General features: G+C 39.3%; 1 protein-coding gene across 1 annotated transcript in view; it reads right to left on the bottom strand.

The window, feature by feature from the left end:
• Positions 1–15,218, bottom strand: part of mta1 (metastasis associated 1) — a 49,436-nt gene that overhangs the window by 20,003 nt on the left and 14,215 nt on the right. Inside the window, exons 2-4 of the mRNA XM_077240105.1 lie at positions 14,347–14,414; positions 13,181–13,274; positions 1,768–1,894 (exon numbers count right to left, since the gene is read on the bottom strand). Coding sequence (XP_077096220.1) covers positions 1,768–1,894; positions 13,181–13,274; positions 14,347–14,414 — 289 coding nt within the window. The remainder of the gene's footprint in view (positions 1–1,767; positions 1,895–13,180; positions 13,275–14,346; positions 14,415–15,218) is intronic.

Here is a 15,218-nt window from a genome sequence, read left to right as displayed (position 1 = left end):
AAAAATTTAATTAAATGCCACACTGCAAAAAAATCTTTTTCTAATTCAAATTTTTCTCATTTTCCAGTAAAAATATCTAAATATCCATAAAACAATATCAAAGACTTCATCAGTAAAATGACAGTTGTTAAGTCTTCAGAGAAATCGGAGAAAACGTATAAAAGGTTTATTTTTATAAACATATTTCCCCTATGAAGACTATTTCATCTGTAATTTTTCTCAATCTTGTTTCACGAATACTTAGATGTTTATTGTCCTGGAAAACAAGACAAAAATACTGAATAAGAAAGGTTTTTTGGCAGTGTAGCCAAAGCCCTCACATGAGATCTGAGTAAATCCTGCACTCAACATTCATTAGCTATTGTTGTGGTTAACGCCAGTCACATTTTAATAACTTTTAAAGTTAATTATCTCTATTTTTAAATTAAAAGGTTTCCAAGCATAATCCTCTTTTGGTATTCACTGCCAGTATCCTTGTCCATGATTTTTGGGTCACTGCAAACGGTACAGTAAAAGAGAAGGAAAATGCTAATCAACAAAATTTGAAAATTGAGTCACTTGATTAATCGTTCCAACCCCTGAGAGGCTTGATGCTGGCCATCCACCTCCCATCCCCAAACAACAGTGAAGAACCTGTTCATCCTGAAAGGATTAAGGTCAAGCTCGCTCCACCCTTGAGTCAGACTTTCTCCACAAACTCGAAAGAAGATTTACATGTTTGTGAGATCCAAGTGGATCTGAGACTGACGTGACCTGGCCAGTGTGGTATGACGCTTGAAAGCGCAGCCTTCTGCTGACTGGATGCTTTCCTGAGAACATTGATTACCCAGCAACTTCCCAGTCCCAAACAAAAGTGGGCATGAATCTCATGTGGAGTTGGGTATAACGCGTTACAAAGTATTCTAATTACTTTTCATGATAACGCAGTAATGTAACTCATTACATTTAAAATTAATGTAATTTGATTACAGTTACTGATGTCAATAAAATCAAGTTACTTGCGTTACAAATGCATTGTTAAGAAAAAAATATTTAGTAAAATGCATTTCTAATGCGCTGAATCACCGGAGAACGCGCTTCATGAGGCACACACACACACACACACACACACACACAAAAGGTCTCTCGCTCTCTCCCTCTCTGCCTTGCGCGCTACACGGTTTGGATCACAGTCTCTTCTGTCTCGCTCGCTCGCTCTAAATTTCGGGAGATTTTAACTAATTTGCGCATCAGGGAGCCGCTATCAATATACGGGAGACTCCCAGAACTTCCCGGAGACTTGGGATGTCTGCAATATTAAATTACGGAAAGAACTGAGTTTCACTTTGTAGTGTATAATTGTAGTTTTAATAGGTTTTCAAAGTAACTTGAAAGTAAACTAATCTGATTACTTTTTACATGCAGTAATCAGTAATGTAATCAAATTACAATTTTAAAGTAGTAATTAGTCATTTGTAGTGGATTACGTTTTTTGAGTAACTTACCCTACACTGTTCTCATGAAATGGTTCTATTCACATGTATAGATGACTATGAAATATATAAGCCCTTGAGCAAAAACGAAACTGACTCAATCTTCTCCTGCTCTCTGCTGGATTCGTACCAAAGAAAGAGCAGTGTGAATGAACGAGAGGCTAACACTGTTCTGTAGTGGGGATGCCATCAGGCCAGAACATGAAAAAGACTGAGGATCGCAGACGCTAATGAGAGCGAGTCTGGTCCGCTACAAGCGAGAACACGTATATCGACAAAGCTTTTTGTAGGTTACCTGATGTGTGTCGCAGGCAGAGACTCCAGCTGTCTGGAGAGGAAGAGCTCTCTGTGTCTCAGCTGATGCTTCTGTATCTCTGGGAGATCCACCATTTCAGGGTTCTCCATCTCCTCCTCCAATTCTCCTATAAGTGAAAAGAAAAGAGGTCCCACTTTATATTAAGTGGCTTTAAGTACTGTGTACTTACATTCCAACTAATAATTTGATACAATGGACTTGTGTACATACATGTTTTTACATTTTGAAAATACCTGTGTGTAATTACAGCTGTAATTATTGTATGTAATTACATTTCTAATTACACTGTTGACCCTTCCCTTACACCTTAACCCACCCTTAAACCGACCCATAGCACCGTATCACACACACCTGACCCTAACCTTACCCGTATCACACACACCTGACCCTAACCTTATCCGTATCACACACACCTGACCCTAACCTTACCCGTAACACACACACACCTGACCCAAACGTTACCCGTATCACACACACCTGACCCTAACCCTACCTGTATCACACACACCTGACCCTAACCTTACCCGTATCACAAACACCTGACCCTAACCTTACCCGTATCACACACGCCTGACCCAAACCTTACCCGTATCACACACACCTGACCCTAACCTTACCCGTATCACACACACCTGACCCTAACCTTACCCGTATCACACACACCTGACCCAAACCTTACCCGTATCACACACACCTGACCCTAACCTTACCAGTATCAAACAGACCTGACCCTAACCTTACCAGTATCACACACACCTGACCCTAACCTTACCCGTATCACACACACCTGACCCTAACCTTACCCGTATCACACACACCTGACCCTAACCTTACCCGTACACACACACCTGACCCTAACCTTACCCGTACACACACCTGACCCTAACAATACCCGTATCACACACACCTGACCCTAACCTTACCAGTATCACACACACCTGACCCTAACCTTACCCGTATCACACACACCTGACCCAAACCTTACCCGTATCACACACACCTGACCCAAACCTTACCCGTATCACACACACCTGACCCAAACCTTACCCGTATCACACACACCTGACCCTAACCTTACCCGTATCACACACACCTGACCCTAACCTTACCCGTATCACACACACCTGACCCTAACCTTACCAGTATCACACACACCTGACCCTAACCTTACCCGTATCACACACACCTGACCCAAACCTTACCCGTATCACACACACCTGACCCTAACCTTACCAGTATCACACACACCTGACCCTAACCTTACCCGTATCACACACACCTGACCCTAACCTTACCCGTACACACACACCTGACCCTAACCTTACCCGTACACACACCTGACCCTAACCTTACCCGTATCACACACACCTGACCCTAACCTTACCAGTATCACACACACCTGACCCTAACCTTACCCGTATCACACACACCTGGCCCAAACCTTACCCGTATCACACACACCTGACCCAAACCCTACCCGTATCACACACACCTGACCCAAACCTTACCCGTATCACACACACCTGACCCTAACCTTACCAGTATCACACACACCTGACCCTAACCTTACCCGTATCACACACACCTGACCCAAACCTTACCCGTATCACACACACCTGACCCAAACCTTACCCGTATCACACACACCTGACCCAAACCTTACCCGTATCACACACACCTGACCCTAACCTTACCCGTATCACACACACCTGACCCTAACCTTACCCGTATCACACACACTTGACCCTAACCTTACCAGTATCACACACACCTGACCCAAACCTTACCCGTATCACACACACCTGACCCTAACCTTACCAGTATCACACACACCTGACCCTAACCTTACCCGTATCACACACACCTGACCCAAACCTTACCCGTATCACACACACCTGACCCTAACCTTACCCGTATCACACACACCTTACCCTAACCTTACCCGTATCACACACACCTGACCCTAACCTTACCAGTATCACACACACCTGACCCTAACCTTACCCGTATCACACACACCTGACCCAAACCTTACCCGTATCACACACACCTGACCCTAACCTTACCCGTATCACACACACCTGACCCAAACCTTACCCGTATCACACACACCTGACCCTAACCTTACCCGTATCACACACACCTGACCCTAACCTTACCCGTATCACACCTCAATAGCAGCACAAGTGTTTTACAATACAACATGAACATATTTTTCAATGTAAGTACATAATACTTAAAGCCACTTAATATAAAGTGGTACCAGAAAAGATAACCTAGTCATAATAATAATAATAATAATAATAACCTTTAATTTCTATAGCGCCTTTAAATGTACATCTCAAAGCGATGTAAAAAAAACAATTAAAATTGCAAAGATTCACCACACAAAGAAACATAATACACAGTAAAATAAAAATAAACGACAAAAAATCTATTAAAAGCTAACCTAAAAAAAATGAGTTTTAAGCTGAGATTTAACGTTTCCAAATGATTTGGCTTGCCTGATCTCAATCGGTAGAGAGTTCCAAAGTTTAGGAGCTAATGAAGAAAAAGCCCTATCTCCCATTAATCTCAAACGGGTTGAGGGAACAGTTAAAAGACTGGTATCCGAACAACGAAGATCACGTTTTAGAGTATATGGAGTTAAAAGCTCGATCAAGTATTGAGGTGCCAAATCATGCAGGTTTTTAGGTCATCACCTAATCGACAGATTTCGACATAATATATATGCACCATAAGAGTTTTCAGTATAAAAGCAGCATGTGATTTTAATATTAGCCATAACATGAAAACAATAAATGGCTTTGAAGCAACAGTTCTTCCTTCTCCCTTGTGTCAGTTCCACCTACTGGAACATTATTGATTTTCAGATATTCTTGAATGAACTTATACAATATTTACTCAAAACCAATGATCCCACTTTATATTGTCTTTAACCACTATGTACTTACATTTAAATTAATCGTTTTAATACAATGCACTTATTGCGTACATTTTTGTGTTTATACATGTATTTCTGTAATGAATTGTATAATTACACTATTGACCCTTCTATTACACCTTAACCCATCCTTAAACCTGACCACACCACTACACCTGTCCCTTACCCGAGCCGTATCCCACCTCGAAAGTCTTTTGCAATACATGAACAAAGTACATTGTACATTATTAATATATTGTTTTCATCAGTACATGGTAGTTAAAGACGCCTAATGTAAAGTGTGACCAAATCATTTCCTCTTCATCCAATTTAAGCAGTTTTGTATAATTTGGTATGATACATGTTATGATGTAATGTTATATATATATATATATATATATATAATCCTGCTTTCCAAATACGAGCAATTGAAAAAAGTGTCCACCAATCATTCTATGTTTTTTTTGTGGTGAAATCTTTACTGATTTTTATAGTAAACTTAAGAATAACTTTTATATTGATAGTAATATTTTAAAATGAACACTTACTGGACAAATTCTTTCTTTATGCAAAAATTATTATTTTTGAAAAACCATGTTAAAACATATTAAATATGATACATCAGCCTTTTGAGGACGTTTATATGTTATTATGTTTTGCCCCCCACGATTAAAACAATGACAACTGATATGTATATGCATTTTATGCAAATAGTCAGCTATACTGTAATAAATATCACTGATTTACATTACAAGCCATCAGAATTTCATCTTACTTTTTGGCCATATAAAAATCAGCAACTGCACCAAATTGCATATATTTGCTCAGTTTCGGCCTCTTAATAAAATTGAGGGTGTTTTTCTCATTGAATATAAGCTCCATATTCTCACTACATCATATTATATGAGCCACAAAAGACTGATGTTTTAAATATGACACTTAAAACACATCTTATTAAACTCCATTTTTCATGTATTTTGTCTAAAATCACAATAAACTGCTCCACTTTGAAAAAAATATTAATATATATTTTCTGACTATTATTTCATATCCCAGGCATTGCAGGGTTAAACCTACAACACCTACAAAGACCCTAATCAGGGAATCAGTCCGTCTTCATAATTCGACTAAAAAGTTGAAATTGAAGTGCGGATGAGTTTGTGACGGCCATTCATCCAACCTAAAACTACATCTTTTAAACACAGACTGATCAAACGCAATGTCCGTAAATGTGAAAATGACTGGGAATGAGCAAAAGAGAGCGAGACGAAGCAGACGCCTTTTCTTAATTCAGTTTATGCAAACACATCATCACCCTTCTCTTAAAAAGATTACTAGGTAGGTACAGAAAAAGGAGACAATCTCTCTTGACAAACCACACATATATGTGCTGTATGGAGGCAGAGTGCGGCGGAGAATGATAAGTGGGAGAGAGTCGGATGGGAGGGAGAGAAACCAGTGAGCGTGCTCCAATTCATTTGGAGTTTCATTAGCGAAAGAGAGAGAGACAGATGGAGAAACATGGAGATGGAGGGAAAGGCTGAAGAACAAAAAGAATCAGGGGATTTACCAAAAAAAAAAAGATGTTTTTCTAAAATCAATAAGTATTCCCTCCTCTTCAGCACACGTATGCCACTGCTCTCTACCCGTCACATGCTATCCGGTTTTATTTTGCCATTAAGAAATCTGAAACTACGTCGAACACGAGCGAGCGGTCACTTTACAGCGCTGCACATCAGTAACCATTCTATTACAGCTGCGCGTGGAGTATCGACAACCCCTGCTGGGGTACACGCGGAGCAAGGGATCGAGATGGAGCCTGAAACAAAGAGAGTGAATGGGAAAAGATGAAGAGAAAAAGAGCGAGCAAAAAAGAGAGAGAGAGAGAGGAACAGCCCTCTGGCTAAGACCAGCCTGCTGCGTCCTTGAGAGCCGGCGAGAAGAGGAGCTGAACTCAGTAAACTCCATAGTTCTGAGAAAGAAAGAAAAAAGTGAGAAACAACCCAATCATCTGGCCCTCCACCCTGCCTATACTCAACAAATTACCTCTCCATTTCACCTGTCTTCACCAATTATCAATTATTGATGAATGAATCTCCTTACGAGGTGGGGGAGGAGGAGGAGGAGAAGAAGAAGAGAGGAATGAAGGATCGGGTTGAGAATCAAAACCAAAAGGGCTTCATTTTCGAATGATTTAAGGCATTTGGTTTAGCGGATGTTGAAAGTCTGCATTCATCTGTTGGTGCGGAAGCATTTCATGTGATTTATTTGTGTTTACATGCGATAAGCTTTGTTGTGTTCTAATCAAAGGGTAAAAGAGGTGATGTTGGGAACCACCAAGAAATTGTTCTTGTTCAGGGCGGCTTCATTTTAAAATAATACTGAATTTAGCACATTGGGTTCTGTTAATGGTTCTTCAATGTCTGGATCCTTGCACTAATGAAGACACAACTCTGTACTAAAACACTCTGACAGTGTTTCCTGCAACACTATACAGTGGTGGCACTGCAGAACTTGAATCTACCACCACAGCAAAAACAAAGTTAACCGTTCACAAGAGGTGTGAATTTGCAGTCTGAAGGGAATCCTGAAAAAAATATTGCATCGCGGTTTCCACAAAAATATTAAGCAGCATAACCGTTTTTGACTGACAATGTTAAGAAACCTTTCTTGAGCAGCAAATTAACAAATTTGATTTCTGAAGGATCATAACAGGAAACTCTTGAAAATGAGATGCTTGAAACTCCATCTCAAGAGGCTATCCTTTAATAATAAATTCAACTCAATGTGACAAATAATCTGTTAGTAATCAGACTAACACAGACTGAAAAGACTTCATGAAAACACCTTAATCAATACGATTGAGCTTGATCCGAATTAAAATTTGATTGGATTTAAAGGGGTGGTGTAGACAGTTAATAATTTGATCAATAGTAAAAAAAAATGATGTAAATGCTTGAATCCGACTATTTTCTCAATTGGATTAAAAAAAAACTTGCGCAGTGCCATGATGCATATGTTTACATACGTTTTACGTCATAAAACATTCATATGATTACTTACGTCTCATGTCTTACAAACTGGTCAGTGGAAGAGACTGAATATTTCGATTTTTTGCTCAAAAAAATAAAAACCTTTCTGCAAGGTCTCTTTTTTAGATGTCATTAAGGCAAAAACAACAGTTATATTCTTGGTAGCTCCGGTAACATTATAGCAGTGTTTACATGCATTATAGCAACCTTTCTGTTGACAAAGACATGAGATGATACGGAGATGTATTCTGGTGTCTTTTTCCAACCGCTGTTTGTTTATTTTGCCCTTCCAGTTCAGGAAGAAATGTAAAACACACAAACACGGCTCACACCGACAGCTGTGACTCAAAGCCGTTGCACTCAGTACCAAGAGGTCGAGCAGAAAGCACAAACGAGTGGAGCGGCTGAGGCCAACGAGTGAGGTGATTCCAGTGAGTAGTTCACAGCAGAGTCAGGTCTCTCTCTCTCTCTCTCTCTCTCAGCACACATGGCGCCTCACTGCCTCATGCTCTCAGGGCCCAGCGAGGCGGAGCCAGCATCACAGAGAGCAGAATATTTCATCTGTGAGTCACGGCACACGCACGCTGCCGACTCCTCCGACGCTGGAGGACTGAAGTTTACACATAAAGCTCTGTTGATTTAAATCAAGGGTCAAAGAGCACTAGAAACTTTCTACAAGATTTCTACAATCTCTGGAGGAAAAAAGAGTTATACTCGCCTGTGCAGAACTGGAAGGAAGGAAGGAAGGAAGGAAGGAAGGAAGGAAGGAAGGAAGGAAGGAAGGAAGGAAGGAAGGAAGGAAGGAAGGAAGGAAGGAAGGAAGGAAGGAAGGAAGGAAGGAAGGAAGGAAGGAAGGAAGGAAGGAAGGAAGGAAGGAAGGAAGGAAAGATGTAGATGCATAAGAAAGGAAGGAAGGAAGGATCTGGGGACGGAAGGAAGGACGGACGTAAGAAAGAAGGATAGAAGAAAAAAAGAAGGAAGGAAGAAAGAAAGAAAGAAGAGATGTAGAGGCGAAAGGAAGGAAGGAAGGATCTGGGAACGGAAGGATGGACCGTCACGGACGTAAGAAAGAAAGATAGAAGAAAGAAAAAAGTAGGAGGAAGAAAGAAAGAAAGAAAGAAAGAAAGAAAGAAAGAAAGAAAGAAAGAAAGAAAGAAAAATGTAGAGGTGTAAGAAAGGAAAGGAAGGAATGAAGGAAGGATCTGGGGACAGAAAGAAGGACGGACGTAAGAAAGATAGTAGAAAGAAAAAAGAAGAAGGAAGTAAGAAAGAAAGAAAGAAAGAACGAAAAAGAAAGAAAAAGAAAGAAAAAGAAAGAAAGATGTAGAGGCGTAAGAATGGAAGGATCTGGGGATGGAAGGAAGGCGGATGTAAGAAAAAAAGAAAGATGTAGAGGCGTAAGAAAGTAAGGAAGGATGGATGGATCCGGGGACGGAAGGAAGGACGGACGTAAGAAAGAAAGAAAGATGTAGAGGCGTAAGAAAGTAAGGAAGGATGGATCTGGGGACGGAAGGAAGGACGGACGGACGGACGGACGGAAGAAAGAAAGAAAGAAAGATGTATAGGCGTAAGAAAGGAAGGAAGGACGGACGTAAGAAAGAAAGATAGAAGAAAGAAAAAAGAAGGAAGAAAGAAAGAAAAAGAAAGAAAGATGTAGAGGCGTAAGAAAGGAAGGAAGGACGGACGTAAGAAAGAAAGATAGAAGGAAGAAAAAAGAAGGAAGAAAGAAAGAAAGAAAGAAAGAAAGAAAGAAAGAAAGAAAGAAAGAAAGAAAAATGTAGAGGCGTAAGAAAGGAAAGGAAGGAAGGAAGGATCTGGGGACAGAAAGAAGGACGGACGTAAGAAAGATAGTAGAAAGAAAAAAGAAGAAGGAAGTAAGAAAGAAAGAAAGAAAGAACGAAAAAGAAAGAAAAAGAAAGAAAAAGAAAGAAAAAGAAAGAAAAAGAAAGAAAGATGTAGAGGCGTAAGAATGGAAGGATCTGGGGATGGAAGGAAGGCGGACGTAAGAAAGAAAGAAAGATGTAGAGGCGTAAGAAAGTAAGGAAGGATGGATCTGGGGATGGAAGGAAGGCGGATGTAAGAAAAAAAGAAAGATGTAGAGGCGTAAGAAAGTAAGGAAGGATGGATGGATCCGGGGACGGAAGGAAGGACGGACGTAAGAAAGAAAGAAAGATGTAGAGGCGTAAGAAAGTAAGGAAGGATGGATCTGGGGACGGAAGGAAGGACGGACGGACGGAAGAAAGAAAGAAAGAAAGAAAGATGTATAGGCCTAAGAAAGGAAGGAAGGACGGACGTAAGAAAGAAAGATAGAAGGAAGAAAAAAGAAGGAAGAAAGAAAGAAAGAAAGAAAGAAAGAAAGAAAGAAAGAAAGAAAGAAAGATGTAGAGGCGTAAAAAAGTAAGGATCTGAGGGTGGAAGGAAGGGCGGACGTAAGAAAGAAAGATAGTAAGAAAAAAGGAGGATAGGAAGGAAGGAAGGATAATGATTGGGTGAACTTCTCATTTAAAGCACAGTTAGGTATTTGAACAGACCCGTAAGCACAGCACAAAAGTGCTGCTTGTAAGCATCTGTAATAATGCACAGTCACTGCCTGTAACGTTCATGAAGCCGCACGAGACCTCCTCCAGCCAGCACTCAACTTGTGTCCTCCTCTTTTCATTGGTGCGGCTTTCCCCTCATTCTCCCTCCACTTGGTGACTTTTCTTTTTCCTCACGCTCTTCCACTCATTCTTTAACTCCCTTTCCCTTTTCCAAAGGCAGAGACAGGATGTAGCCCACACCCATGCGGTGAACGACCATTCCTGCCATGCATTTTTCACATATTGCAAATGTCTGAAGGTCCACGGAGAGGCTGCTGGCATTGAGGAGAGGTCCATAACACACACACACACACACACACACACACACATATAAATATATATAGAGAGAGTTCCTCCTCACTGCATCTGTGTGGTCCACATGAACAAACAGGCTTCATGGTCTCAGAATCAGACGAAATCTCTTTTATACGCATAAGCATTGTCTAACCCTGTACTTACAAACCCCTCAGATACCCTTCAGCTGAGAAAGCTCTACAGCAGCCATTTTGGAGGAATGCAGGAACAGATTATCTTTTAAAAGACCCTTTAAAAGACAGTTCATTCAAGGTGTTTTGAGGGCTGTCAATCATCTGAACATTACATAATGGACAAGACAATTATCTTGCAGCTTTTTTCCTGCACCTCTAACAAGATTTAAAGGATTAGTTTACTCCGGTAATGAAAATTCTCTCATCATTTACTCACCCCTCATGTCTATCCCCAAACCCATAACTTCCTTCCTTTGAACATAAAAGGAGATCTTTTGAAGAATGTCTAGGATGCTCTTTTCCATATAATGTAAGTGAATGGGAACCAGGGATGTAGAGCTCCAAAAAAAAAAAAAGTGTTGCACCAAGTCTGATGCTAATGATAATCACGATACGTAAGAATAATGCTGCCTTTTGTCACACTTGCAGTTGACAGCACTGGTCATTCGCGTTATGGAATACTATATGCCATTATTCTATGAAGCTGCAACAACATTCTGCAAAATACTGTTAAACGCACACGGTAAAAAATTATTGTTGGTTTAACTTAAAAAAGTAAGTAACCTGGTTGCCTTAAAATTTTGTTTATTGAACTTAAAATTGAGTTAAAGGGATAGTTAGCCCAAAAATGAAAATTGTCATCATTTAATCATCCTCATGTTGCTCCAAACCTGTATGAGTTTCTTATTTCTGTTTAATACAAAAGAAGATATGTTGATAACCAAACTTTTGATGGTATGTTTACCTTACTATGGAAGTCAATGGCTACCGTCAACTGTTTAATTGCCTCCCTTCTTTAAAACAACTTATTTTGTGTTCAACAGAAGAAAGAAACTCATACAGATTGAGAACAACGTATAAGTGAATAAGTGATGACAAAATTTTAAATTTTGGGCTAACTTTCCCTTTAATACAATGAAGGTGATTGGTTTAATCAACAGAAACTCAAAATATGATGTTATCTGAACCACATGAATTATCTAAGCTGATTTGAAAAAAGAAAAAAAAGTTGATGCATCATGAAAATAATTTTGAAACAATATGAAGGTGAGGCACTGACACACGATTCAATTAAGCCAAAGACACTGATCCAAAAGTTAAAGCATTAAAGTTGTTCTTCACAATTAATCTGAATGCGGACATGACAACAAAAGTGTTCAAAAATCTAATTAAGATTATAGAGACTCTAGACTGAATAAAAGAAGTGTACACTGCACAGTCAGCACTTTGGTGGTGTTCTGATAATGGGCAGATGTAAAGAAACAAACTTTGTGTGATCAAAATCAGCCTGCTATCAAAATGTCACACACACACACACACACACACACACACACACACACACACACACACACACACACACACACACAGAATTTCCAATCTGTGTGTGGTAATTAGCCAATGAAGACTTTGTCAACTTTCTTGTGCTGTCATCTAATAGACCTCATTGTGAAAATAATATGCAATTAATTAACAAAGAATTTAAATTATGTTAATACATTTGACCATATTTGAATTATTTTTTTTTTAAACTTCAAGTTAAAAGACAAAATTGTCTCGGTTTAACAAAGTTTCTGTTCTTACGTCTCAGATTCGTATTTAAACTGACATAACGAGACACAATTTAACCAATATAATTTTTATATCGTTTTTACTTTAATAAAACATAATTCAAATGAGTGTGAATGACGAATCGTGTTTTAAAGAAGTAAACGTATCGTTCAATATGAGATGTCTGAAACAAAAAATTAAAAAACGGGTGCATTTCTAGAGCAAATTTTTTGAAATATTAGAAACCATCGCGTGGGATAAACTTACATTTTTATTTTAGCTCTGTATGATAACAGCCACCAGGCGGATGTCTTCGAAAAAAATGTCAGGTTTGGTGAGCTGATTGTGGGTGGCCATTGTGGACTGCAAACAAGCTGGAAGACGGCTGCCGAGGAAGCATTAGGTGCACTCCCAATTCAAAGGCTCGAGAAAGTAAGCAGCAGAATTATTTAGCCTAATAAGGTGCTAAAATATACCTAATTTTGGCCAAAATCACATTTGATGTAATAAGGTTCCATTTCAGTAAGGATGCATCCTTAAAAGGTGGCTGTCTAACAAACCAAAACTGAGCAAATTAATCTTTTAAAAAGTTAAATGTTAATTGCTGTCAATTTAAAACATAAGAAAGAAGACAAAAGCATCCATCTACCGTTTAGAGAAATACGTTCAATGGGGAAATTGTTATCCAAATAACAATAAAACCTCAAGGAACAAACTTGTTCATGCGTCACTCCTAACTAAGTGCTTTCCAAAGTCAAATCTATTTTTATGAACGGTCAGCTCAAAGCATTGTGGGTAAAGCAGTCTCTCACAGCTACTCACGTGCATGCTTATCCGCGAGGGTGATGAGCGTTGTGGAGATGTCTCTGCGTCGGTAAAAACACACCACTTTGGCCTCAACGTTCCCATTCGCCGTCTGCAAACGGAAACAGAGTTGTCACAGCAACAGCCTCTAGACCAATCAGCTGCCTGGGAAGCCTCAATATGCAAACTGAGGACTAAATCATAACCGTGACCTAAACACCTCTGCACTTCCTGGGTGATTTGAGAGGGTCTCGTGATGGAGAGAAGATGAGGAGGGCAGAAGGGGGGAGCAGTGTGATGATGTTAGAGGAGAAGGCTTGAAAGTGTGAGCACGGTGAGAACAACAACAACAACAAAAGTCAGAAAACTGTAGCTTTGAGATTTGTCAGTCATTTAGGTGTGGTTTTTTCCAAGCGCACACAGCAAAACTGAAGCTTGTCATATATTTGAAGAGATCGTTCATCCAAGATTTTTAATTCTTTCATCATTTACTCATCATGCTGTTACAAACCTGTATGATTTACTTCTTTTTTTAACACAAATGCAATGAAAGTGAATGAGTACTGGGGCTGTCAAGGCTTTGAAAAAAGACAAAAAGCACCAGAAAAGAACCATAAAATTGGTCTTTCGAGACCTTACAATAGGTTTGTGAGATCAAAATTTTTGACACCGACTCTGATTTAGTTAGTGCGGTAAATTAACGAACTGAATTAGTTCAATTAGTGAATCAATCATTCAGGGTTAGGCCTATGATTTAGATTTAAAAGGACTGGGTAGCTTAAAAAGAGTCAACTCAAAAGAACGATGTCTTCCTGAATTAGAAATTGCTCACCAAACCTAACAGCGAAAGCGAATTATTTTGTTATGCTTCTCACATAAATCTATCATATGGTTTCCAATCTTATTTTACTATTATAGTATTTTTTTCATATTTTGAATTTGCTTTTTATTGTATATTTTCTGTTTTAATTTGAATTTGAGCAATTTTCTTGTGCTTTTTTCATTATTTCAATTTAGCTTATTTATTTGTATTTTAGTTATTTTAGTACTTCAACTCACTAGAAGAATGCTGCAACTTGGCAACAATCCAACAACTTTTTGTTGCAGACTTTAAAGGGTGACAAGCTTCGGTCTCATGGTGTTCGACCGGCTTTTAGCAACACACACATTCGTTTGTCACTCACCTTGTTGAGTTCCTCTATTCGCCTGATCAGGAGTGGGTTACTGGAGGAGTTTTCGAAATAAACATAATCTGTGAGGAGAGAAAGAAACAAGCGTTAGTGTTCACACACCTCCAGGCAGCATCTCGTGTCACGCTCACACACACACACACCTGCTGAGGCTTACCGGACTGTTTCAGAGACTAAACACAGCATTCTCCGTCGGCTACATGACAGGAGCGCTGCTGCGTTTGGCGAGTTCCCCAACAACAGCACTTGAAAACAAATGCGTTGACAAGGTGAAAAGCTATGGCGTTTGTAACTCAACCTCATACATAACCTTCAGTGCCCACTTTTGACTGGCACCAAACGACATACCAGTACCAGGACTGTCACGGGCAAAACAGGCCATTAAACACAAACAAGACATGACGCTTTTTTTGTTGCTCTACATCAATTAATTAATTCGAACCTACATTAAAAAATGCAATTCAAACACACAGCCCTTCTATAATCAGCATGTTTTTAATTTGTGATTTATTCATAATTAATTATTGAAATGTAAATTCATCAAACCACAAGTGTCAGGGATACAACCGCCCTGATTTTATAATGAATCTTTGTATAATTAATGTCGCGTTGTTACAAACCCGTAAGACTTTTGTTCATTTTCAAAACACAAATGAAAATATTTTTAATGAAATCTAAGAGATTTCTGTTCCTCCATTGAGTCCAGTCAACTACCATTGTGACTCTTCAAAAAGTTCATAAAGTGTTTGTAAATCTAATCCATATGAGCGGTTTAGTCCACATTTTCTGAAGAGATACGATCGCTTTATATGATGAACAGATTGAATTTAGGCTTTTATTCACATATAAACATTCATCAACTGTCA

Source organism: Siphateles boraxobius, unplaced genomic scaffold, assembly GCF_051911475.1.
Source record: "Siphateles boraxobius isolate OS27281-9 unplaced genomic scaffold, OSU_SipBor_1 22, whole genome shotgun sequence".
NCBI classification, from domain to species: Eukaryota; Metazoa; Chordata; class Actinopteri; order Cypriniformes; family Leuciscidae; genus Siphateles; species Siphateles boraxobius.
The sequence above is the reverse complement of the archived record's forward strand: the minus strand, read 5'-3'. Positions and strand labels throughout refer to the sequence as shown.